The following is a 27,046-nucleotide window of genomic DNA, read 5'->3' on the forward strand; positions in this document are numbered from 1 at the left end:
AGTAGAATGAGCGTGCATGCCTCAGAGGGCTTTAGAAGTGGACGGGTGGGGGTGGGGGTACGTGCAGGAATGCGGGGTTAAAAACCGCCAGACAGTGCGGGCTAACGACACCAGGAGTCTCCGCGCTGGCTGGTTCACTGATTAAAGCAACCGGTGAAGTAACTCAGTAATCGCACTGTGCTGCTGCACATTTCAACGTCGTAAACACGAGATTCTGCAGTTGCAGGAAATCCAGAGTGACACACACAAAATACTGGAGGAACTCTGCAGGTCAGGTAGCATGTCTGGAAAGGAATAAAGAGCCGGCATTCTGGGCCGACGCCCTTCAACAGGACCAGTCTCGGCCCGAAGCGTCGACTGTTCGGGTGCTGCCTGATCTGCTGAGTTCCTCCAGCATTTTGTATTTAAATCAATGATAATCTGATTCCGATCCGGCTATATTCGGTCAGAAGTTTCTTTCACCACATAGGAGACGACGAGTCAGCGGGATTTACACCGGCCTTAAATCGGATAGGAGAGCAATCTTTAGCTAGAAGTTTTACTTTGAGAGTTTAGAGCTATTTGTATCAAAACATCACCGAATCCCTGAAACAGAACTCACGTCTGCCTTTATTTCTTCACATTTCGGCTAGATACTTAAAAAAAACACATTTACAACAAACGGAGCGCAAACACTTAGGAAAGGGTCAGATCTCCCCAAATGGAGACAGACTTCGGCATTATAAAGTGTCGCTTTTGCCCTCGCTCTCTGACATCGCCCGCAGCACGCACAGCCCCCAGTGTGTCTAATGTGCGGAGAGAGCGCGGCTTCAACGTTCAGGTCAAAACTAGAAGTTTACTGTTCAGTGTGCTTGGATGTGTGACTGTTTGAAGGACGGGGGCTCCAAGACGGTGTCCATACTCCCCGTGCAAACACCAAAAAAAGAAGCTTGCCACGTGTAATCTGTTGTCAGATCGCTTTTGGCCGCTTTAGTCCTAGGCCGGTCGCCGGCGACGCTCTTCTAACGAAACGTCTCTCGGTCTCTCGCCGCCACTCGCTCGACATTCACTGGCGCTGCACCCGGAGAGGAGCTTGCCCCCTGATCTTCGCAAACCCGCTCTTCGCGTCCTTCTCTTTGACCTGAAAAACAATTAGTAAAAGCTCCTTATAACATAAACAGAACCAGCCGCAATTGAATGTAATCATGGCTCAAAATTGCAAAAGTTTTTTCCTCCATAATTTTGCCTTCATACAATATATTAAAAACAAACTTACCTATACAATGTTCTGATTTTAAGCATCGGTAATATCCAATTTGGAATTTAATTTAAAACGGTGTTAAATACAGGATATTATAACTTAAGGGGGAAACGCTGTTTTTATGTTTGTAGTTCGGATTTGGTGAGGTCGCTAAACTCCAAATGCGAGACAAGAAGCGTGGCCCATTTCAGAGGTGATCGGGTAACATATTAATGACATGGTATTTGTAACTGTAGAACTGTAACCAATTTGCAACGCGATACAGTTCACATCGCTGTTTGTTCTATGTGGGAGTCACTTAAAAAAGTAAACCTGGCTTCCTTTCCCCTCTCCCCCACCCTCCTCCTTCATGCTCCGAATCTCCAGCGCACCTGACATCTTTCTCCCCCACCCCCTCCAAAATATATGTATTGCTCTTGTAGCCCCGAGTAATCGTTTACTTCGAAGGAAGTTTGAGGGCTTAACAAACAGCGGCGTCTAGAAATGATATCGCTGCCTGATATTAAAGCATACTGCGGTTTTAGATAGTTTAATCGCTCAACGAGGAAATAGCAGTATTATAAACGAACTGGCTGATTGCTGATAGTCTCACAAACCAGGCCAAGTGTTAGTAAATCAACAAGGCATGTCGAGATATAAAAACTAAATAACACAGGTCACTCGGGCCAATGGGTCAACGTTTTGTTTATACTCCAAGCCAGCAAGTCTTTCTTCAATTGAGAAGTATCTTTAAACAATCCAGAAATATAACTTTACATAAAATAACAAACACTTTTCCTGGAGGCACTCGCAAAGTTATGAATTGCAAACATTAATTTGTATTTAAAATAATGATTTTCCTAGGGGAGCCGTTCTTTCATACAGGGACTGCAGAAAAAATATTTTAAATTTAGTAAAACAAACACCACATGTGGCGTAGTTCGTGCCGGAAGTGAGCTACAATGTGTGTAATTGTATTGAGCGGTTCAGGTGGTGTCCTGAACGTTTAGCACAAGGTTGAGGAGCTTATGAAGGCTGGCAAAACCCATTTAATTTGATACTTTGCATTTACTGCCGGCAGTTTACTATTATTGATTAAACAGAGTTCGGAGATTTAAAAAACACTACAGCATCGGCACGCATAACGCGGAGGAGGGATCTAGGTAGGTGAAAATAAAGGCCATAAGGATTTGAAAACAAAATCTCATCTGCTCTGCTTCTCAGTAACGAGACATTGGTAAAATACAAGTAATATAACATATGTTATGCTGTTTTTTTTTACAGAAAAGAAGTTCGGTGTCATTTTGAGTAACCTGATTGACTTTCCAGCTACCTCATTGGTCATTCCCATCTGTCACTTTCCAACAATTTAATTGGTTGCGATAAGACGTGCCTATTTTAGTTAACAATAGTCCAAAGGATGTTAAAAAGTTATTAATCACTGATGTTTATGGCTGACTGTTTATGGTTGTTAAACAGAGCGAGATGAAAGACTTCGTGATGTAAATAATTTTTACATCTAACAAAACCTAAATGTATCACAAACACGAGGAAATCTGCAGATGCTGGAAATCCAAAGCAACACACACACAATGCTGGGGGAACTCAGCAGGTCAGGCTGCATCCATGGAAAACAGTAAACAGTTGACGTTTCGGGCCGAGACCCTTCACCAGGGCCAAATGTATTGTCATGTTCTTATTTGTTTGCATCAGTTAACAGGAAGAGAAATAACACCATAAGACATAGGAGTAGAAGTAGGCCGGTCGGCCCATCGAGTCAATTCCGTCATTCCATCATGGCTGATATATTATCCCCCTCAACCCCATTTTCCTGTCGTATTGCCGCCAAGCTTGATCGCACAAGATAAATCTGAACTTCAAGTCCACTTTCCTTTCCGATCCTTGTGGCCCCTCATTATTTCGGCACCCACTCCCTCCCCCCCAACCCACCAAAAGATGGTTTCCAACAAACACAATAACCCCGTGTATCTGTACCCGTAAACTGCTGAGGCAGAGTATTGCAAAGGATTACAATCCTCAGATTTCTTCTTTGTTTAGTTGGAAACGTATGCCTCCGCGTACCAGGACAATGCATCACTCCCACTTTCTTCAGCCGGAAGAAATAGCCTCTCACCATCTTTTCCATCAGTCTGACTCAGAATTCTTCGTCACAATGAGATTGGCCTTTCCCTCTATATACATCTCTCCATATAACTCTTTCCCCTCCTACCAAGAAATGACAGAGCGAATCGACCCTCCACTGATTCATAGTCAAGCGAATCTTCCTTCTCCCGTGGCATTAAAAGCTCCCCAAAATTTTCAGCAATAAAAAAAACATTTTGTTTAACATTTGACAATGGGTGGCGCGGTAGTGTAGCACTTTGCACAACGCTTCAGAGCGCCGGCTGTTAAATCTGGGTTCAATTCCCACCGCTGCCTGTAAGGAATCTGTGCCTTCTCCCTATGGCCACGTGTGTTTCCTCCGGGAGCTAGGGTTTCCTCCCACAGTTCAAAAATGTTTGGGTTTGGGTTAGTGAGTTGCTGGCGTCGGAAGTGTGGCGACTCTTGCGGGTTGCACAGTGCAATCCCTGCCGATTTGATTTGATGCAAACGATACACCACTGAATGTTTCAATGTACATCTGACAGATAAAGCTAGTCTTTTACCTTTCAATCTCTTATTTTTTGTGTAAATGGTACTTTAGATCATTAGCCGATTCATAATATAACTAAACATGCATTCTATTTGAGCTACTTAATTTAATTTTATTTAATTTAAATTTTTAAAAATAGATTTTATTGTAATTTTATTACTATATATTTCACAGTACTGCTGCTGCAAAACAACACATTTCACGACTTATATCAAAGATATTAAACCTGATCCTGATTCTGAGAATTTTGTTCTAAATGATTGAAATTGGAAATAATGGGCAAATTTCTCATTTGGGAAAACTACATTCTGAATTACAGGATTATTAACTGGATGGGTTTACTTTTCCATAATTTCAACTCAAATTAAATATTATTACACCAGTATCAGTATTTTAATTCAAGTGGGCTTCAAAAACGTATTACAAGTTTTGGGTAAGCATGTTATTTATAGCATCTGTTACTATGACTAAAGGGTTATTATGTCGTTCATTGACCTAATTGTTGAGTAAATCAAGAACAAGTCTGATAGAACATTAAGGGAATCAGAATGCTGGCTGATTTGGCAGGAAAGTGGACGTTACTTTCTAGGCCAGGGGTTCCCAACCTTTTTTATGCCATGCACCCCAGGTTGTGAACCTCTGTTCTAGGCAATGATGTTAGGCATGATGGGCCTTCTCCATCTTCTACATTCTTAAATAATCCCTCATTTGCAACATGTTCTCCCCCAAAAAAGTAGGAACTTGACAAAAGGGGGTTAAAGTATTGAGGCATCAGTTTACATTCTGCAGTCTGCCTCTTGACTATTATAGTCTAATTTGTAATCAGCCTGACCTAAAACAGGATGTGTAATTTTATTGATTCAGAATGTATTAATGATACATTTTCTGAAGATATTTGTTGTTGAGAAATGCTGGAGGGACTCAGCGGGTCAGTCAGCATCTATGGAGGGGAATAAAGAGCCAACGTTTCAGGCTGAAACCCTTCATCAGGTCTTCTTCATGAGGCTCGATGAAGAGTTTCAGCCTGAAACTTTGGCTCTTTATTCCTCTTCATTGATGCTGCCTGACCTGCTGAGTTCCTCCAGCATTTTCTCTGTGTGTTACTCTGGATTTCCAGTACCTGCAGAATCCCATGTTTATAGAATAGTATAGCATAGGCCCTTTGGCCCGAGACAGTTGCCAAAATAATTGAACAGCTAACTGAATGAGCTCCTTCTGCCTTACCAAGGTCCGCAATTTGCAATCTCTGCATATTCATGTGCCTCGCTAAGATTCTCTTAATCTATTCTATAAATATATCAAGTTCATTAGCATAGATGTGCTTTGAAATGAAATCACTAAAACTGGAAAAAGTTATTAGAAAGAAAATCTCAATTGGGGAAACTGCATTCTGATCATTGGATTTGTTTTCCATTATGTCTACTCAAATTAAATATTATTACACTATTATCAGTATTTTAATACAAATGTACATCAAAAACTTATTTCAAGTTTTGACAAGCATGTTACTTTAGCATCTGTTAATCTGTAAAAGGGTTATGTTGTTTGAATGATGGTACAACATTGTGTTCCGACCAGCACCAGGGAGAGAAAGAACTTCACTCAGATCCAAACAACAGATTTTAGTTGTGTTGAATGAAACTAGTTATAGAGCTTATGTCACAGTTTTCCTGTCAGACAGGTGGGCTACACTGACCTAAGAATTAAAGGCAGACCCACAAAGAGTAAAGTGTACCTGTTTAACCTTTGCCTATTATCGTTAGGTTGTTCTCTTTGGGGACTTCAGCCATGTTAATAAAGTACACGTTTTCAGTTTCTTCTGTGGAAGAATCAAGATCCTCAATTTTCCATTGAAAGCATGGAAAATTCCTAATTGCATTTTTTTTGGCTATAAGCTAGAGAATTGCAGGAAATAGATTCACATAGAACAGATGGCAATATTTAGAAATTGTGGAAGTCAGAAATTATATCAATTTTGCAAGCTGCACTGACACATTTCAACTACTGTCTAAAATGATTGTTTTAGAATTCTTTAACATGGAGAAGTGGCTAAAATCTGAAAAAAAACTAAATTAGATAGTTACAGTCACAATAATAAATGCACAAAAATCAATTCACCTCAAGCCCTTGTATTGGCGAGGAAAGAAGCTTCTTCAAACCAGTTTATATTTGGGTAACTGGCAAAAAATGCAATTAAGCATTTTCAATAAAGTTTAAAATGTTATGGTAAACTTTATTCAAACATTTACTTAAGCTGAATTTCAGCATTTTGAATTTATTTTGGAAACATTGGTCACATTAACGACAGGCTATAGCACAAAACTCTGAAAGTTTACATACGACATTATGGTTAGCAAAAATGACACATTTAAAATTTGAGGGCAGAAAATAAGTGAATGTTTGTTGACCTTGTTTCTATAGTGAGTGTTGTAATTTGTATCAATGCAAATGCCATTACTTTAGAAACTCTAATCGGGAGCATATTATTAGATCACAAGTTGGAATACCAAGTCTGTAGCTGAGAGATCATTAATGTTCCCTCTAATTTTTTTTTACAATTGCACAGAACAACCATTGATCTGAGCAGGAAATTTTTACATGGCCTGAAAACTGCTCAGAATTTTAAATTTTGAGTTAGTCCTGACGAAGGGTCTCGGCCTGAAATGTCGACTGCACCTCTTCCTAGAGATGCTGCCTGGCCTGCTGCGTTCATCAGCAACTTTTATGTGTGTTGCCAGAATTTTAAATGTTCTTTTTAGGAATATGCATACTATGAATATTTAGAATGAATAACTGTGCGGCAACAAAGCTACATACATGGGAGTATTTCAGTTGATGTGTAGCCATGCAGCTTAGTGGGAACAGTGGAGTTCACCATGGTGCATATTTATAATTGGGACTGAAATTTAGCTGAAAATCTCCTACTCCCTTAGACAAACTTTTAAGTTTAAGACAAACTTCATAATCTTAGACCACTATTCATTCAATTCCAGTAAATGTTAAGACAAAACATTTTAAAATTCATTAAATAAAGTGGCAAATATAATTCCAAAGCATACCAAATAACATTTGTTTCAATAATAACTAAAATAAATACAAAATCATACATTTCTAGTAACAAAACCATGAAAAATATCTCACTATTTTTGCTCTCTTTTGGCATTAATTATTTAATTTATATCTTTCTATAGAGATAAATAGACATGTAGATATATTATCATATGTTAATGATAATAAATGTGATTCTGATTCTAACATTCCATAATTTTCTCAACTTTAATATGCAGAGATATTACAAGACTTCACAGGAGCATTGTTAAAATAAGACATTGGTCCAAAGGAGGTTATATTAGAGAGCTAGAGAAAGGGTCCAAAATAACTCGGGTGACAATAGAAACATTTATCAAGGGCATAATGGCGTGAACAGGAAGTTTAGGCAAATGTGGAACAGAGGGCTATAACAGGGATGGAGAGAAGTGAGTGGAAAGATTTGAACTCAAGAGCTCTGCATTGTTGGAATCCAAAGTGAAGGTAAACAGGTGATGCGGTAACTCATTCAATATTCTCTAGTTCTCTCATTCATAGCACTCCCACTCATAAAATGTTGTAAGCCAAATTTTCACATTTTATTGTACCATTTTGTGAAAGAATAAGATCTTTATCTTGTTCATTATAAATCCATGGCCCTTAAAACCTTTCATATATTTCAGTGTAGGATGATCAACTTATTTGAGGCACTTTGGAGATGTAGTTTTGTTTGCTTTTTTAAAAAAAAAATTACAATTGGTAGCTGGAATCTGGAATGAATTACCCGAGAAGGTGGTGGAGGCAGATACTCTCACAATGTATAAAAAGATTAGCACCTCTAGGCTTAGAAGACTGTAGACTAAAACTGAGAGCTGGTACATGGGTTTAGTATTGATGGGTACCTGATGGTCAGTATGTAAGTGGTCGGCTGGAGGGCCTGTTTTGTACTCTATGGCTATATCTATACGGGTTCTAATTGGTATAGATGGACTGACTGGACTAGACCCAGCTCAATTTCTATGAACTTTGGGCATGTTTGAGACCACTCTCTCCAGCGCTCAAAACACCAGGACATCAGACCCGTACAGTAGTGAGGGGCTTAGTTCTTGAATCCACGCACCTCTCGGTAAATGCTCCGTCTGAATTGGGTTCTAATTCAGAAAAATAAACAGCTGGAAACTTGACTAGAAATGCAAGATGCGGACTGGAGAGAGATAGAGAGAGAGGGAGGAGAGAGAAAGGGAGAGAGACGGGGAGGGGAGATAGAGATAGGGAGAAAGATAAGGTTGGGGCGAGAGAGAGAGAGGTGGTAACGCAGAAGTTTCTGTAAGCTGGCAGAGATGGAGAGGGCCGAATGGCCTAACGGCGCGACTTTCTGTCTCTTTTTCTCTCTCTGACTCTCCACACGCTGGCCTTTGTATTGGGGATTAAATTTCAGATGACCCCTCCTTTTCTCCTTCACATCCGCAGATGATCCGGCTGCAGAGTGCGAACGTAGAGACAGAAACAGCACCTACCCCCTTCCTCTGGTCGCTGAGACAGAACGTACAGATTGACCTGGGCTGCTGTCCTTCGAACTCGGCCTGGCTGCTGTAGACGGCGGTGAGACATGGCTGTCCATCCACGCCCTCCTCCCCCACCAGCAAAATGTTGCCGAGGTGGGATATGTAGCTGGACGCCAGGCGCAGGGTCTCAATTTTGGAGAGCTTCCTATCGGCGGGCTCGGTGGGAATGAGTGTCCTGAGGGCGCTGAAAGCGGTGTTGACGCTGTGAGTCCTGTCCCTCTCCCTGGCGTTGGCCGCCTGTCTGTGCTTCACCACCACCGAACCCTTGGAGAAGGATACCTTCCTCCTCTTCGCTACGCCGTTGCAACAGTCGAAGGACCGGTCGGAGCCGTCGCTTTCGCTCTTGTTCTCGTCGTCGTCCGAGTGTAGGCTGATGTCTGGGTAAAAGTGTCGAGCGGCAACGGGGCGCAACATGGTGAAAGCCATGGCTTGGCCCTCACACGCCCTCCCCTCCCCTCCCCTCCCCTCCACTCCACTCCACTCCCCGGGTGTACGCAACCTGGCAGCTGTTAACTGTGCGTCCCGCGGAGCCGCCAAACAAGAAGTGCCAACTAAACCCCACGCACAACGCCCGACCCCACAACCATTCAGATCTGCTGAGATAAAACTCCAAAAACTCCCTTTATATCTCAGAGGAGGGGCTTAAACAGACACGCACGTCTTCCAGAAACCAATGGGCAGTGTTCTTCATCCCCTTCCTCCCGAGAGCAGTCAATATTTTCATCAATTATGTGTCAAAGACAAAAGTAACAGACGCGTTTAAAACACACCCCCGCAATGGTCCCGTTTAGAACCCATTCCCAACACTTCCCAAACTGAAACCTCGCCGAGTTCTTTCACTACGAAAACACCTGACCTTCCCTTTCGAGAGGGGATTAATATTTGACACTTTGGCTTCTCCTCACGAAGGGTCCCCGCCGAGGTGCGTGCCTCTCAAACCGAGACTTCTTCCGCACCGTGCAACGAGTTCCCAGCCAGACCCTCTTTTCAGTTTCACCAAAACTTAATTACAAATGCATATTCCCTCTGCTCCCCGCGTCTGTTAAAACACTGCAGCTGTGTTTCCGCTCTAGAGTACCTTGTTTTTTTAGTGTAGCCTTATGGTATTATAGAAAACAGATTATTTGCTGCTCTTTAGCTGGTTCCGCACCTCTTGCAGGACATTGACATTTAAGATCTCAGTAGATGCTTCTTCAAGAGGAAACGATTAACAGGTAAATCGTGTTAAGTCTCTTTCCCTGGTTAGCGTCGAAATACTATTTGGCGATATTCCTTTTGCTACTCAATAGATTTTTATTTCTAAAATATAACATTTAGTCTCGAGTTGCTTAAACCTAAGACGGGGACCAGAAACCACGGGATATGGGAGGAACATTTTTCGAGTGCTCGGTATAGAATTTATTTTTCTGTTTTAATTTCATCGACTGTGTTTCAGGAAGATGTAGAAACTAATTTTTTTTGGAATAACTATTTCACTAACCCGGGCCCACATCTGGAACGGACTATGTGCGTATAGCAATAAACGGCGATTAGCAATCTATCCAGTTACCCATGCACTCACTGTGCGTCATGAGGGTATAAATGTATTACAGGCAAAAAGGGATGGTTCCTACGGAATCAAGAAATAGAACCCCCTCATCGGGCATCTGTTTCAAACCTAACGTTTAGTTCCTCTTATGTTCCGGAATTTTAGAAGATTATTTGTTTAGCTATTAAAGTTGAGATCTGGTCCACGCAATCTTTACTCCGTGCGAGATGCGTTTTCATGACTGTAATTAGTATTAATCGAAGTAATATCTATATGGTCACAAAGACACATCTGCTCAAATCAAATATAGGCACATACAGATGCATTTACACAAATAAACACACATATCACAAATAAATGCATATAAACACACATGCAACGAATATGCGCACAAAACACAATTAGCACACAAACACATGCACTATATATACAGACATGTATACCATGCATATACAATCATGAACACAAAACAAACTAGGACAAGGCAACGCCTATTATAAAACATGGGTATGTGTAAACACACACACACACACTCACAGAGCCTTTCTCTCAGACATACACACACTGTTATACTCATTCTTACACACTTAGACACACGACCTCTCAACACTCATAATTAGGCTTTCACGCGCACACACGGTCTCTCACGCATACACAAACACGCGCAACCACTGTCTTTCGCACGCTGTCACACTCACACATCCATATAATTACACTCATGCACGCACAGTCACAGTCTTTCTCTCCCATACACACAGACTATCCTACACATTCTTACTCTATCATATACATACATTTTCACGCGCACAGTCTCTCTCTCTCTCTCTCTCTCGCTCTCTCTCTCGCGCGCGCGCGCACACACACACACACACACACGTGCGCGCGCTCCAACCAGACTGGCACGCGTGTCAATACATATGGCACCAGTGCACGTTTCTTGGTTAACAGTGGCACGTCATTGAAGTGCTGGGATCAAAACCTGCAATTTGTTTAAAATTCAAAGCGGTCAGCTTTTAATGAGGTCACAACCTGTAATGGGAATGTGATTAGCGAGTGTTCTCCAGAATCTACCCCCTTGGGCTTCTTATGTAAGCCAGTTTATTGCCCGTGTCTAGTTTAAGTTGCGGGACTGTACGGGGTCGGGGCGGGGGGGAGGAAGTGGGTACAATTCTACCATTTTTGTTCTTCGACCATGGCAGAATGGGGTTTCAGAATCGTAGAATCAGGTACGCCTGTCTCTTTAATTAAATGAAGACAAAATACACCTCGAAACGTCGACTGTTTATTCCCCTCCATAGATGCTGCCCGATTTGCTGATTTCCACCAGCATTTTGTCTGTGTTGCTGAAAACGTGGTGTTATTTAACTCTTCCTATCTGACCCAAACGGTATGCGTCTTTCAATCCCTCCCAGAATTTCACAGTGGGATTAATCCCAAATCCACCCCCCCCCCAAGGAGTTGATGTGCTGGTTTCTCATCAAGACGGCGAGGCTTCAAAACTTATTAATATCATCTTGTCTTGTATGTACAATGTAATCAGCTTGCTGTGCCCTATCCCAACGCACCTTCTTTGGAACGGGTTTGCAAAACATATTGCTGTATGTGTCGCGGGACCCCAGTTACTGTGAACTATCGCTTCAGTTTAAAACAGGGCTCTTCAGGTGAATCGCCGCAAAAATTCAAACGAACGGCTTCAGGACTCTCAGTTCCCCCGATCCACCTCACGAAACCGCAGGGATCAGCGGTGATACTTGAGCGCCTGGGGGTCTTGTTCAAAATCGGAGAACGCATTGCGATTACCCCTCACCTCGATCAAGGGTTGTCTGCAAGGCTGGAACATTCCCTGACTTCTCCAGGGAATAAACTTATTGTGTTAGAGCATTCTTCAAAACAACATCAGAGAACAAACGGCCTTGTTAATGTGAGTACCCACCATATTGAGTTTATTCCCCAAATTTAATTAAAAGAGCAATTTAATTATTTTATCGATATATTATCCATAAATATTATCCATAAAACACAATGTTTATTTCATTTAAATCCATTTGTTTCATTAACATGCGAGATTTTATTCACGAGTTTTAATATTTTATAATGTCTTCGTAATATTTTAGTTTAACGTAAAAATTCCCAACCACTTTGAACTCATATTTTGGCTTATTTGCCGGAATACAAGTGCAATGAGTCCAAGTGTAGAATTTTTGTTTTGGAAGTTTTTTTAAAAAAACACCGAAACCTTTTCCTGGGCGAGAGGGCCCAACACAAATATTGTCTTTTGGTAGCACTTGTGTTCACGGGTTGTTGGGGTCTCTTAAAATTCCACAGTCGGTGTTGGCCCGTGACCCCACTCCTCCGTCCCCACCCCCCTCGCCTCCCCCTACCCTCCCTCGAGCCGCAGCTTGTTTGGCTTTCGATGGTCCTGGAGTGCTAGAAAAACAAGACCAGTTGAGTTGGACAAAACCCCACCAGGTGCGCATTCTTGAGCCGAGCCGAGCCGAGCCGGGCTGCTGTTTCAGACCGCCTCCTGCGAACATCCATCGCAAAGACAGGCTCGTTATAAACAAGGGCAGGGAGAGATGGATGGGGCGGGGGGGGGGGGCGGTGGGCAGGCTGTTATTATTAATGCTTCTTTAAAATAAAATACCAAAAACTCGATTTTGAGCATTTTTGTTTAAAAAAAATCAAGTGCCTGAAACGAATAAAGTCATCCCCTCGCCAATTCTAATTCTAGTAATTGTAAAAGTTTTGGATAAATATTTACCAAACAAACAAACAACGTTTTACTTGTTATCTCAAGTGTGCTACACTGTTTAAAGAGTTTTTTTAAACTGCCATTGATATCGTTTCAGAGATCTGAGGGAATATCATTTTTTTAATGTGTGGTGCATCGCTTTATTTAAAATAACTAGAGTCGAGTTTTTTTTTAGCCTGGTCACTTGTTTAGTCTCAAATGGATTTGGGTGTTTGATAATTTGTGATGGGTGTGAAATTAGGAGTATTATTAGCATATCGACACCTAAATATGGCGCCCCAGATGCACATGGCAGCCGCTTCACTGCCGCTCTTTGAAGATTAATACTTATACCGAAATTGAACTCTAGATTGAGGCAGGCCAAATGATGAGGTTAGAATGAGATGTGACAGACCCCGAGAGCGAAATGCCCGCGCTGTCCAAATGCACCACGCTGCACTTTCAATAGTTTCTGAAGATGAAGGAGCAACGTTAAAATAATTCAGACTAAAGCGGTGCTTAGTTCTATTACTACAGACTCAAAGGCGAAGGAATGAAGACGAAAAGCGTATGTTCCAGCCTTTATTCACATTCATTTAAAATGCGCTGAGAGCACTGTTATTTTGTGAGGGGCTTTAGTGCGTTTACCTCAAATCCCAATACCTCTTTAATACAAATGCGTTTTTGCCTCGGTTAACATAGCAATGACCGTAAAACCATAAGACATAAGAGCAGAATTTGGCCACTCGGCCCGTCAAGTTTGCTCCACTATTCACCATGGCTGATTTACCCCCCCCCCCCGCATCACATTCTCCTGCCTTCCACCCATAACTTTAGGCCCCCTCACTAATCAAAGATCTGGCAACCTTCGTTTTAAGTATATCCAATGACATGCTCTCCACAGATTTACCACTAGTTAGAGAAGATGCTCCTCACTTCTGTCCTAAATGGACTTCCTTCTTTTCTGAGGTTGTGCCTTCTGGCCATAGACTCCCTCACTGTAGGAAACGGGTTCCCCCCCCCCCCACTCAGTCAAGGCTTTTCAATGTTCCATAGGTTTCAATGAGATCCCCTCTTACTTTTCTGAACTCCACTGAGTACAGGCCCAGAACCATCAAACGCTCCGCATACTTTAATCCTTCACTTCCAGAATCATTTTCACGAACCTCCTCTGGAATGTGATTTAAATTTGATTCAAATGATGATGCAACCAGGACCTTTAGGGTAAGATGAAATTGCAAGTAAGAATTTTTATTATAACGTAAATAATTTATTTCAATACAAGTACATTTAACTCAGAACCAAATTCAGGGCAAACTAATTTTAATGCAAATTTGCTCAGGATGGCAAACGCAACTCATCATACATTACATTAAAAGTGCAGATTCAATCAAAGTCCATTCATTCCACAATGGGACCACCTCTATAGAGAAGTTTTTCCCTTTAGGATGCGACAGTGGTTGGAACTCATCCGGCATTACAATTAGCTGAGGTGAGTGGTGTTTTCTAAAGTTACCCCTGAGCTGAGGAATTTTGGAGAGTTTCCAGGGTTGACTGACCCTCGTACCCGGGCTGTGAACTCCAGGGAAGAGGGTACCCCAGGCAACAGACTTTTACAAAATTACCAAAATTGACGCAAATGATTTTCAAATAGTTTTTAAAATAAGTATATTTAATGAAGACATACATAAAACAATGAAAAGGAAGTTCAAAGGCAAAGTAAAAATGATTATTAAAGTTACCATATACTATTGCATGTTAATGAAACAACTGGATTTAAATTTCCTTGCAGGCATTTACAGAAACTAAGTAAATATAATAAAATTTATAATAAAATTTGTGCAAAGGAAGATAAATTGTGCAGATAAAGATATAACACTAAGAACATGAGCTATAGAGTCCTTGAAGGTGACTCTGTAGGTTGTAGAATTAATTCGGAGCTGAGGTGAGTGAAGTTTTCCATTTCAGTTCAGGAGCCTGATAGTTGAAGTTCAATAACTGTCCCTGAACCTGGTGGATGGGACCTAAGGCTCCTATACCTTCTGCCTGATAGTAATAGTAAGAAGAGGTCATGGCTTGGATGGTGGGAGTCTTTGTCACTGGACACTGTTTTTTTGTGGTAGCACTTCATGTAAATGTGCTCAAAGGCAGGGGGGGCTTTACCTGTGATGGACTAGGCTGTTTCCATTACTTTATGCAGACTTTCCATTCCTGGGCATTGGTGTTTCCATTACCAGGCATAGCGGGTAATAGTAACACAAATAAATATATTTCTAAAACATCATTCTAGCTTTTCCATTATTCCAGAACCCCTACTGAAATTGATCCCTAAATAAGTCCATGTGATCCTAGAGATGCAACAGTGTAGCCTCTCTTTAGCAAGCCAGCCTCTCTTTGCCAGTACTTGTTCAGACAGGATAACATATAGGGAGCATTTGATGGCTCTGGGCCTGCTGTACTCATTGGAGTCTACAACAGGAGTTCCCAGCCTGGTGTCCAAGGACCCCTTGGTTAATGGCATAAAAAGGGTTGGGAACTCCTGATCTCTAAGAATGAGAGGAGATCTCATTGAAACCTATCCAATATTAAAAGGCTGAGATAGAGTGGACGCGGAGAGAATGTTTCCTATAGTGGGGGAGTCAAGGACCAGAAGGCACAGCCTCAGAGTAGAAAGATGTCTGTTTAGAACAGAGATGAGGAGGAATTTCTTTAGCCAGATGGTGGTGACTATGTGGAATTCATTGTCACAGATGGCTTTGGAGGCCAAGTTGTTGGGTATATTTAAAGCAGAGGTTGATAGGTTCTTGATTAGTAAGGGTGTTAAGGATTACCGGGAGAAGGCAGGAGAATGGGCTGAAAGGAATAATAAATCAGCCATGATGGAATGGCAGAGCAGACTCGATGGGCCAAATGTCCCAATTCTGTTCCTATGCTTAAGGTCTCATGGTCTCATAGTCTAAGTCTCTAGCAAGGAGCATTTTGGAAAGTCAAATCAAAGTCGGCCTTTTGTAGTGAATGGTGGGGCTCTGGAGAGTGTTGTAGAACAGAGGGAATTTGGAATTCAAGTACATGGTTCTTTGAAATTGGAGTCATGGGTTGATAAAGTGGTGAAGACAGTTTTTTGGCACACTGGCCTTCCTCAGTCGGGGCATTGAGTATAAAAGCTGGGAGATTATAATGTGGTTGGACACTGTTGAGACTGCACTTGGAGAATTGTGTTCGGTTTTGGTCACCCTGCCATAGGAAAGATGTCCTTTTGTCCTTACCTACCACACCATGAGCCTCTGCGTCCAATATATCATTCTCTACAACTTCTGCCACCTCCAAAGGCATCCTACCACCAAACCCCTCTTTCCCTCCCCGTCTCTCCGCTTTCCACAAGGATCACTCCCACAGTGATTGCCTTGTCCATTTGTCCCTCCTGGCACTTATCCCTGCAAGCAGTCAAAGGCACTGTGCATGCCCATTCTCCTCCATTCAGGGTCCCAAACAGTCCATCCAGGTGAGGCACCTGTGAATCTCCTGGGATTGTCTATTGTGTCCCGTGCTTCTGGTGCGGCCTCCTCCGTACCGGTGAGACAAATCGTAAATTGGGGGACTGCTTTGCTGAGCACCTCTGCTCCATCCGCCAAAAGCAGAGCTTCCTGGTGGCCAAACACTTTAATTCTGATCCCCATTTCTGTTCCGACATGTCAGTCCATGGCCTCCTTTTGTGCCACGATGACGCCACCCTCAGTATGGAGGAGCAGCAGCTTATATTCTGTCTGGACAGCCTCCAACCCGATGGCATGAATATTAATTTCTCCCTCCAGTAAAAAGAATTCCCTCACCCTTCCCTCTTCTTTTATTCCCCACTCTGGCCCCTTACATCTTCTCAATTGCCTATCAGCTCCCCCTGGTGCCCTCTCTCATTCCCTTTCTCCTATGGTTCAATCTCTTCTCCTACCAGTTTCCTTCCTCTTAAATGCTTTTCCTTTCCCACCCTCCAGGCTTTACTTCCTAGCTATTCTCCTTCCCCTCCCCCTAATGTTTTATTCTGACATCTTCCTCCTTCCTTCCCAGTCCTGAAGAAAGGTCACGGCTCAAAAGCTCAACTGTTTGTTCATTTCCATAGATACTGCCTGACCTGCTGAGTTCCTCCAGCATCTTGTTGTGTGTTGCATAGGAAAGATGTTATTAAACTGGTTAATTTAGAGTAAAGGTGTACAAGGACATTGCCAGGGCCTGAGCTATTGAACTACAGGGAGAAGTTGGACATCATTCCTTGCAGTATGAGATGATCTTATCAAGATGCACAAAATCATGAGGACCATAGACAGGATGAATGCACTCAGTCTTTTCCCAGGGTTGCAGAAACAAGCTCGAAGGCAGAGGTCCCCAACCACTGGGCCGCAAAGCATGTGCTACTAGGCTGCGAGGAAATGATATGAATCAGCTGCACCTTTCCTCATTCCCTGTCATGCACTGTTAAACTTGAACATAGGGTTGCCAACTGTCCCGTATTAGCCGGGACATCCTGTATATTGGGCTAAATTGGTTTGTCCCATACGGGACCACCCCGCTAAGGTAGAGCGTTCCTATGAAACCTTTCGTGCCAAAATGGCGTGAAGTGAAGAAGCAATTACCATTAATTTATATGGGAAAATTTTTTGAGCGTTCCCAGACCCAAAAAATAACCTGAGAAATCATACCAGATAACACATAAAACCTAAAATAAATAACACTAACATATAGTAAAAGCAGGAATGATATGATAAATACACAGCCTATATAAAGTAGAAATAACGTATGTACAGTATAGTTGGGAAGATGTAGGCAAAACCGATTTGTGGAGGAAAAAAATCGGCACGTACGCGCATGCGCATGTTACGCATGCGCACACGGGTGCCCACGCAAGGCTTCATGGTCATGGTAGTCTTTCCGGGGGTAAAGTGTCCCGGGATTTGACTGCTACTTTTGTCCCTTATTTGGGAGTGAGAAAGTTGGCAACCCTAACTGTAAAAGACATGCTGAGGTGTGTTTAACCCTACTTGAACACGCCCCGTGCCCGGTTGGCCGGTCCGCAAGAATATTGTCAATATTAAACCAGTCCGTGGTGCAAAAACGGTTGGGGACCCCTGTTCTAAAGGACACAGGAGGTTCAAGGCAGAGCTTCCCAACCTGGGGTCTACAGACCTCTCAGTTAATGGTGTGGGTCCATGGCATAAAAAGGCTTGGGAACGCTTGGTTTAAGGGGAGAGAGCAAAAATTGAACAGGAACTTGAGGGGCAACATTTTTACACAAAGGGCGGAAAGTATATGGAATAAATTGCCAGAGGAAGTGGTTGAGTAAAGCACAGTAGCAACTAAAAACAGTTGGACAGATACTTGGATTAGAGTTAGATTTAAGATTAGTTTTATTTGTCACAGCTATATTGAAACATCGAATGTGTTGTTTGCTTCAAATCAAATCAGTGAGGACTGGCAAGGTTTAAAAAGTTCTGGGCTAAATAATGGGATAGCTTGGATTAGGCACCTTCGTCAGCATGGACCAGTTGGGTCAAAGGGCCTGTTTCTATGCTGTATGTCTCGATGACTTCATGAACAATGTCTCTGGGACAGTGTTGTGGCTTCCATCCTTATGTTTAGTGGGTGTGCCAGGTCTTATCCAAAATACGACACACAAAATTCTGGTGGAACTCAATGGGTCAGGAAGCATCTATGCAGAGAATTGGACAGTCGACCTCTCAGTTTGAAACCCTTCATTTTGGACAGCTTCCCAGGAAGCTCGATGGCCCAGAGGATTAAGAAGTTGTGACTTTCACCCCATAGGCAGTTGGATGAGCTGTGTGTCCCAGCTCACTGCTGGCTCTTGTTCCCTGCCTTAGTTCACTTTCCCAATCCCGACCTCCTTTGCAGTTGATGTGGAGTTTGCATGTTAATGAGAACATAAGAAATAGGAGCAGGAGTGAGCGATTTGGCCCATCGAGCCTGCACCTCCATTCTGTAGAATCATAATCAGGTTTATTATCACCAAAATTCATTGTTTTGTGGAAGCAGTACACTACAATATACCATAAATAGAGATATATATAAATTAAATAAGAGTGCAAAAAGAGAGGAAAAATAGTGAGGCAGTGTTCATGGGTGGACTCAACTCCACCTACCTGCCTTTGTTAATTTGTGTTCATTTAGACCTTTTGACCATAACATATAGGAGCAGAATTAGGCCATTTGGCCCATCGAGTCTGCTCTTCCATTTCATCATGGCTGATCCTTTTCCCTCTCAGCCCCAATCTCCTGCCTTCTCCCCGTATCCCTTCATGCCCTGACCCATCAAAAACCTGTCAACCTACACCTTAAATATACATAAATACTTGACCTCCACAGCTGCCTGTGGAAATGAATTCCACAGATTCACCATAAATAAAATAAATTTATCTTTGTAATGTTACTTTCTGTGTTGTGTGTGAGTTATATGTACTGTGACCATTTGTTGTGTACCTTGGTCCAGGGGATTGTTGTTTCATTTGGCAGTATACATGTACTGTATATGGTTGGAAGACAATACACTTGAACTTTACCCTTTACCCTTCATTACTCTTATTCCCCAGCTACGGAAAAATCTGTTCTCCCTGTGACACATTAGGTTTCCTCGGGATGCGCCAGTTTCCTCTCATGTCTGAAAACATTTCAGCTGGTAGGTTAATTCATAACTGAAAACTCCCCCAATGTGTAGGTGAGTGGGAGATGATGGGAATGTGGGAGTGAGAGATGGTGGGAATGTGGGAAGGATGGGGTGCAGGAAAGGCTTTTGTGGGAGTGGAATTACCACGTGAGTCATCACAGACTCAGTGAGCCAAATGGCCTCCTTTTACATCATGTGGAAATATGTCTGAAGGATATTCTTGTGCATCATGGACACATTGCACAGTCCTTATAATCTTAATTACCCACCAGTGATCAAAGGCAACTCTTCCCTGGCTAGTGAAAGTGCCAAATGTGACAGTCTTGTTTTGGAAAGGGTAGACAATTATTCTTAGTGATTACAAGACCATCAGTTGTATATCAGTAGAGGGTAAGGCTCCAGCATCAAAAACGCTTGGAAAGGTTTGAGTTAATTAAACCAGCACAGATTTGTGAATATCAGCTTGTGTTTGAAACAGGTAAATTGATTTATGATTGTCATATGGACCAAGGAACAAAGAAAGACTTTATTTTGCATGACATCCAAACAGATTATTTCATCACATCAGTACAAAGTGTGCAAGGGAAAAGCAGTAGCAGAATAAAGTGTTGCAGTTACACAGAAAGTGCAGTGCAGGCAGACAACGAGGTGCAAAGGTCATGATTTTGTAGATTGTGAGGTCAAGAGCCCACCATACAAGAGGATCATTTAATAGACTTATACTGTGAGACAGAAACTTTGACCAACAACTGAATATTTTGATAAAGTTATAAAGAAAATGGATCAAGGATATACAGTGGATGTTGTCTTTGGGAGTTGAAGTTCAAGTTTATCCTCATGTGAACTAGTACGGTGAGATATGGATACAACTAAAACCTTACTTTCAGTAGCATCACAGGCACATAGGTACAGACAACACAGAATATAAATCCCCGGCTTTGCCTGCCGTTGGCGACCGAGATTGAGGTCGAATCGTTCGGGTAGAGATGGTGCTCGGTACTCGGTGTCGGAGAGCTGATCAGAGGCTCGAAGTTTTTGGACAACTCAGAGTCGGACTGTGGTTGGGCATGGCAGGGAGAGCTTTTTTTTCTTCTCCTGTCTGCGTGAGATGTGAGGCATTTGACAGACTTTGAACTTTTTACTGTGCCATGGACTGTTCTTCATCAAGTTATGGTATTGTTGCACTGTTGTAACTATATGTCATAATTATGTGGTTTTGTTATTTTTTTCAGTCTTGGTCTGTCTTGTGTTTTGTGATATCACACCAGAGGAAATATTGTATCATTTCTTAATGCACGCATTACTAAATGACAATAAAAGAGGACTGCGTGTCTTCATAATCTAAAATTAGACATCATTTATGCAAGACAGTGAAGAGAGCAAGAAAGTAAGACAATAAGACAGAAGACATTAGTGTAAGGAAAACTCAATCACAGACAAACCGGTAATGTCAGGTGGTCCAAGGTGCTCTGTTGCAGAGGTAGGATTAGGGTTGTATAGGTTGGTTCCAGAACCTGATGGGGTCACTTAAATGATTTAAAAAATAAATATTTTGCAAAGTACCACATAGCAGGTTGGTTCAGATAGAGGGCAGAAACCAGAATACAAAGGTTGGGGAAGGGGAAAATCATGAGTTGGAAAGTGATAGGAGAATCAAGGTGTGAGAGGTAAGATAGGGGAGGGGGGCATGATGTGAGAAGCTAGGAAGGGAAGGACTGAATAAGCAGAAGGAATCTGATAGGGGAGAACACCAGACCATGAAATAAAGGCAAGGAAGGAAGCCATCTTTCTTTCCAGCCCTGATGAATGATCTCGGCCTGAAAAGTTGACTATTTTCTTCTATAGTTGCTGCCTGACCCACTGAGTTCCCCCAGTGTTTTGTGTGTGTTGTTCCAGATTTCCAGCACCTGCAGAATCTCCTGTGTCACTCACAGTGGAGCGGCGTATGGGGTTCCAGGATATAGACACAGCTACGAGGAAGGAATGCCAGCCAGGAATGGGTGTGGATGGTATTTTCCCACAAATGGAGGGATTGTGTGCACGACCCATGCTCCAGCTGTGGGAACTGCCTTTGGCTCTCTCAGCATGACTCTGGCTTGGAACAGCAAACCTATGTCCAGTTTATAGTGTGAGACTCACACCTGAAATAGCAAACAAAAATGCAAGTGATTTCACTGTTGTTAATTTTAATCACGTTTTTCTGAAACCTGTAATTTTTGATGCTCTTTCCAATGTTTCAAATTCTGCATTCATAGAAAAACGACTGAAAATGGAGCTCCTTTCAATTACTTTACTGAGTAATTTTATTGCTTTGTTTTTATTGTTGTGAAGTTAGTTCCCTCAGCTGGTCAACGAGGACTGGTTATTGTCACAAATGATTTGTCAGCCTTCATTGTCAATCCCTTGCCACAAAAGGTTGTCCTCAGTTTTGGTTTGTTCTGCTTTGCTTTGAGTTAAGGATGTCATGGTGGAGTGGCAGTTAGCTTGACACCATTATTGCTCGAAGCGTTGGAGTTTAGAGTTCAATTCCAACGCTGTCTGTAAGAAGTTTGTACGTCCTTCCCGTGAGTACATGGGTTTTCTCCAGGTGCACCAGTTTCCTCCCACTCTCCAAAGATGTACCAGTTAGTAATTTAATTGATCATTGTAAATTGTCCTGTGATTAGGCTACAGTTAAGTAGGTGGTTTACTGGGCGGTGCAGCTGGTTGTGTCAGAAAGGCCTGTTCCACGCTGTATCTCTAAATAAAACAAATAATCAACAAAACAAGACAGGGGAAGTGTTGCTGGATTTTAGTGTGTCACTTACAGGAAATACATGTCAGATATAGGATTTAATACATTATAAATGTGTATTCTATCCTTGTGTGAATATATTTATTGTTGAAATATATAGGTATTAACAGAGGGAAGGGGAAAAGTAGGACCTTTTTTTCTATGAAGTATTTTTGAAATACACCAGCAGCACCTGGAAGACCTCGTTTTATTGCGAGGGCCTGCAGACTGGGGTTTATAAATGTTTCACAGAAGTTCATAGAGCTGCGAGTCTGGGCTGCTGGATGGGATTTCTGCAGATGGATAATATTAACGTATTTTCACTGGTGTGAAACCCAACCTTTAGGGCTGTTAAAAAAGAAATCAATGTCAGAAAATCACCTGTAAAAAATTAATGTTTCAGATAAATACTTCACTCATGTGCAGTTTAGAACAACTTGTTATTTTGGAGAATTCCCTTGCATTGACAAAGTAAATGGGGAGATAAAACAACTTTGCTTCCTTACACAGATGAGATACGGTTGTGCAGGTGGTCATTTGGTTCATTGGGCTGAATTAATTGATGGATGCTTTTCAGAGTGTGGTCGACTAGACGTGAAGAAGATGTCTCCAGGAGGCGATAGGCAAGGACTCCACAGCTCATGTTGTCAGTATTATTTATTTATTTATTTGTATCTTTTTTATTTGCACAGTTTGTCTACTTTTGCACATTGGTTGTTTGTCAGTCTTTGTCTGTAGTGTCTCAATGATTCTATTTCTCTGTTCTACTGTGAATGCCCGCAAGAAAATGAATATCAAGGTAGTATATGGTGACTTATACACGCTTTGTTAATTTGAACTTTGAATTTTGAGAGGCCGTGAAACTAAATTGTCCAAAGTAAATGGAAGATAATCTCCAAAAAAATTAATGGAAATTGGAGAAAAAAGTTGCCAAAAGTCTAATTAGAGTGTGACTCAATAACAGGGATGCTTTCAAGCAGAGGGTTTCCAACCTGGACCCCTTGTAAAATGATACCAGGCCAGGACATAAAAAAGGTTGGGAACCCCTGCATTAAAGGAAGATTTATTTATTGACTTTATTGATTGAGATACAGTATGGAGCAGGCTCTCTCTGTCCTTCTAGCCATGCCGCCCAGCAATCCCCGATCTAACCCCAGCCTAATTACATTGACCAATTAACCTGTCTACTGGTACATCTTTGGAATATGGGAGGAAACTGGAGCACCCAGAGGAAACCCCACAGTCCCAGGGAGAACATGTCCTTACAGACAACAGTGGGAATTGAACCTGGGTTGCTACACTGTAAAGTGTTGCGCTAATCTCTACGCTACTGTGCATGTGGGAGAAAGAAAGGTATGTTGATTGGTTAGCTGATGGAGGTGGAATGGAAATCATAGAATGGAGAAGCTGGGGGCTGATTGGCCTGTTTCTCTGCTGTACCATCAGTTCTGGAAAAGTTACTGGAGAGGATTCTGAGGGATTGGATCTCCTGAGATTTGGAAAGGTAGGAAATGATAAGGGATGGTCAACATGGCTTTGTGTATGGGAAATCATGAAATTTGATTGATTTTTTGGAAGAGGCAACAAGGATCATTTATCCTTGATGGGAAAGTGTTTGATAACGTCCCACATGATAGGCTAGTCTTGAAATTTAGATCACATAGGATCAAGAGTGAGCTAGGCCAATTGGATACAAAATTTGCTTGGTGGAAGGAGAGGAAGGTGCTACTGCTGGTTTGTTCCTCAGACTGGAGGTCTGTGACTAGTGGTACCACAAATATTGATACTAGGTCCACTGCTGCTTGTCATCTATATTAACAATTTGCATGACAATATTGTTAACATCGTTAGTAAGTAAGATTTAAAAGGGGGCCTGAAGGACAACTTCTTTCACACAGCGGGTGGTGGATATATGGAAAGAAGGACCGGAGGAAGTGGTAGAGGCAAGTACAATTACAATGTCTAAAAGTAATTTAGCAAATACATGGATAGAAAGGGGATGGGCCAAAGACAAGCATTAGAAGTAGCTCGGATAGACATATTGGGCAGCATGGGCACGTTGGGCTGAATGGCCTGCCATATTATTCTATGTCTCTACAGTATATCACATGGTGTACTTAAACATCTCAAAGTCAAAGTCAACAGTCAAAGTGAATGTAAATTTATTATCAAAGGAGTCACCAGAATAAAAAAAGGGTGGGGGAGAGAAAGGAGGACTAGAACGTGATAGGTGAAGCCAGGTGGGCGGGAAAGGTAAAGGGCTGGAGAGGAAGGAATCTGATAGGAGAGGAGAGTGGACCAGAGGAGGGAAAAAAGGCAGAGGTGATAGGCAGGTGAGGAAAGAGGCGAGGGTGAGGAACAGAAGTAAAGGGAAGGGGGAGGGAAAAAGTGAAAAAACCTCACCAGGAGGAGAAATCGATGCTCATACCATCAAGTTGGCTGCTACTGTATGCAGACAGAATGTGAGATGTTGCTCCCCCTCCCTGCGAGTGGCTTCATCGTGGCAGAAGAGGAGGCCATGGACTGACATGTTGGTACAGAAATAGGGATAGGAATTAAAATGTTTGGTCCAAATGGTCCTTGTGTTCTGGGTTCCTTCCACAATTCAAACACATGCAAGTCAGGATGTGTTTGGATAAATTGACTTGAGTGGTAAAATCTCGGGGGCGAGGAGGTAGGAGCGGGTGGGAATGAGGGGAAATAAAATGGAAATGGTGTGGGATTAGTGTAAATTGGCTGCTTGCTTTCAACCATGGCCCATCACATGTTTCAGTGCTTTATAACTCTAGATGGGCTGAATGGCCTGTTTCGGTGCTGTATAACTCTAGGGAAGCACAGTAATATAGCAGTTAGCTTAATGCTTTACAGTGTCAGCTGTACGATCAGGGGTTAATTCCTGCCACTGTCTGTAAGGAGTTTCTATGTTCTCCCCATGACGTCTGACTGCTCTGGTTTTCTCTCTCATCCCAGAGAGGAACTGGCTAGGGTTAGTAAGTAACAGGCATGAGATGTTGGTGTCCCAAGCATGACGCCTCTTGTAATCTGACTGCGCCACGTGCTTGGACTGTGTTGACGCATTGCACTCTGCATTTATCTTTAAAAAGGCACGTGGTGTTTCGGCCTTCATTAGTCAGGGGATTGAGTTCAAGAGCAGTGAGCTAATGTTGCAGCTCTAGAAAACTCTGGTTAGACCATAATTAAAATATTGTGTTCAGCTCTGGTCACCTGATCATAGGAAGGATGTGAAAGCTTTAGAGAGGGTGCAGAGATTTACCAGGATGCTGCCTGGATTGGAGAGCATGTCTTATGAGGAGGGGTTGAGTGTGCTAGAGCTGTTCTCTTTGGAACAAAGCAGGATGAGAGGTGACTTGATAGAGGTGCATAAGATGATAAGAGGCATTGATCAAGTGGATAGCCAGAGACATTTTCCCAAGGTAAAAATAGCTAATATGAGGGGGCATAATTTTATGGTGATTGGAGGAAACTATAGAGGGGGATGTTGGAGGTAAGTTTTTTACAGGGACTGGTGGGTGTGTGGTATGTGCCACCAGGAGTGCTGGTAGAGTCAGACACATTAGGGACCTTTAAGAGACTTTCAGATGGGCACAAGGATGATAGGAAAATGGAGGGCTATGTAGGAGGGAAGGGTTAGGTTGAACTTAGAGTAGGTTAAAAGTTTGGCACAACATTGTTGGCCAAAGGACCTGTAATGTGCTGCCAATTTAGAATAAACACAAGAGATTCTGCAGATACCCACAAAACGCTGAAGGAACTCAGCAGCCCAAACAGCATCTACATCAGGGGTTCCCAACCTTTTTTATGCCATAGACTCCTACCATTAACTGAGGGGTCTGTGGACCCCGGTTGGGAACCCCTGCTCCATGGAGAGAAACAAACAATTGACATTTGGGACCTGATGAAGGGTCTTGTTCTAAAACATCAACTGTTTATTCTCCTCTATAGATGCTGTCTGACCTGCCGTGTTCCACCAGCGTTTAGAATGCTGTTGTTGGGAATGTTCTTACAAAGCAACCACTGGAGAATGGGGTTGATAGGGATAGTAACTCAGCCATGATGGAATGCCAGAGTTGACTTGATGGGGTGAATGGCCTAATTCTGCTCCTATGGTCTAAAAGCATTCTGATACTAAATCGTATCCCATAGTATGAGGAACGCACATTTAACAAAGTGCATTTCAATTGTCTGCCATTCATCCTGGGCTGCTGCTTATCATGTGGGTGGACTAGTCAGACAACAGCTGCACATTCCCCATCACCTCCAGCCTTGACCCTATTTCTCAGGCATGCATGGGACAGGGGTAGACCAGACCCGTCTCATTCTCTCCTCTGCACTGAGGTGGGACCAGCTGAGAAGAGGCAACTGAAAAATACGTTCTCTTGTTCAAATAGTAAATTGCAGATAGAGAGTTTCCAAGAGTAAATAGCTTCAAATATTTTTTACTATGATCGTGATTCCGAGTGAAGTTTTTTTGGACCAGGAAGGGAAAGGAAATCTGAAATGCTCCCAGGGATTCTGTGATTCTGTACTATGCACGAGAATGTTGGAAGGTTTGGGTCTTTTTCCTAATGGGAATTGACACAGTGGCCAGAAAGAAAATTTTAACCTTTTCAAGCCTTCTGCTGAGTTAATTGAACCCTATCTAACCCTAGATACAGTGAATGTGGAGAGAATATTTCCTGTTGTGGGATAGTCTAAGACCAGAAGGCACAGCATTGGAATAGAAGGATGTCCCTTTAGAATAGGGATGAGGAGGAATTTCTTTAGCCAGTGGGTGGCAAATCTGTGGAATTTGTGGAAGGCCAAGTCATTAGGTATATTTAAAGTGGAGGTTGATTGGTTCTTCATTAGTAAGGGCATGAAAG

The 27,046-nt window shown here is 42.4% G+C and overlaps 1 protein-coding gene across 1 annotated transcript; it reads right to left on the bottom strand.

Moving 5' to 3' along the window:
- Nucleotides 1–607: 607 nt before the first annotated feature.
- tcf15 (transcription factor 15) lies at nucleotides 608–8,937 on the bottom strand. Its single transcript, XM_063074158.1, has 2 exons — nucleotides 8,417–8,937; nucleotides 608–1,120 (listed from the first exon to the last, which is right to left on the bottom strand). Exons 1-2 carry the CDS (start codon nucleotides 8,888–8,890, stop codon nucleotides 1,046–1,048), a joined length of 549 nt encoding a protein of 182 aa, XP_062930228.1. The 5' UTR covers nucleotides 8,891–8,937; the 3' UTR covers nucleotides 608–1,045.
- Nucleotides 8,938–27,046: the final 18,109 nt, after the last annotated feature.

Source organism: Mobula hypostoma, chromosome 2 (assembly GCF_963921235.1).
Source record: "Mobula hypostoma chromosome 2, sMobHyp1.1, whole genome shotgun sequence".
NCBI lineage: Eukaryota > Metazoa > Chordata > Chondrichthyes > Myliobatiformes > Myliobatidae > Mobula > Mobula hypostoma.

Bases quoted from the DNA above. Each gene is read 5' to 3' on its own strand.
- tcf15 (XM_063074158.1), bottom strand. From the start codon at position 8,890: ATGGCTTTCACCATGTTGCGCCCCGTTGCCGCTCGACACTTTTACCCA. The intron at 1,121-8,416 runs GTAGGTGCTGTT...ATTGTTTTTCAG, and splicing joins TCAGCGACCAGAGGAAGGGG to GTCAAAGAGAAGGACGCGAA.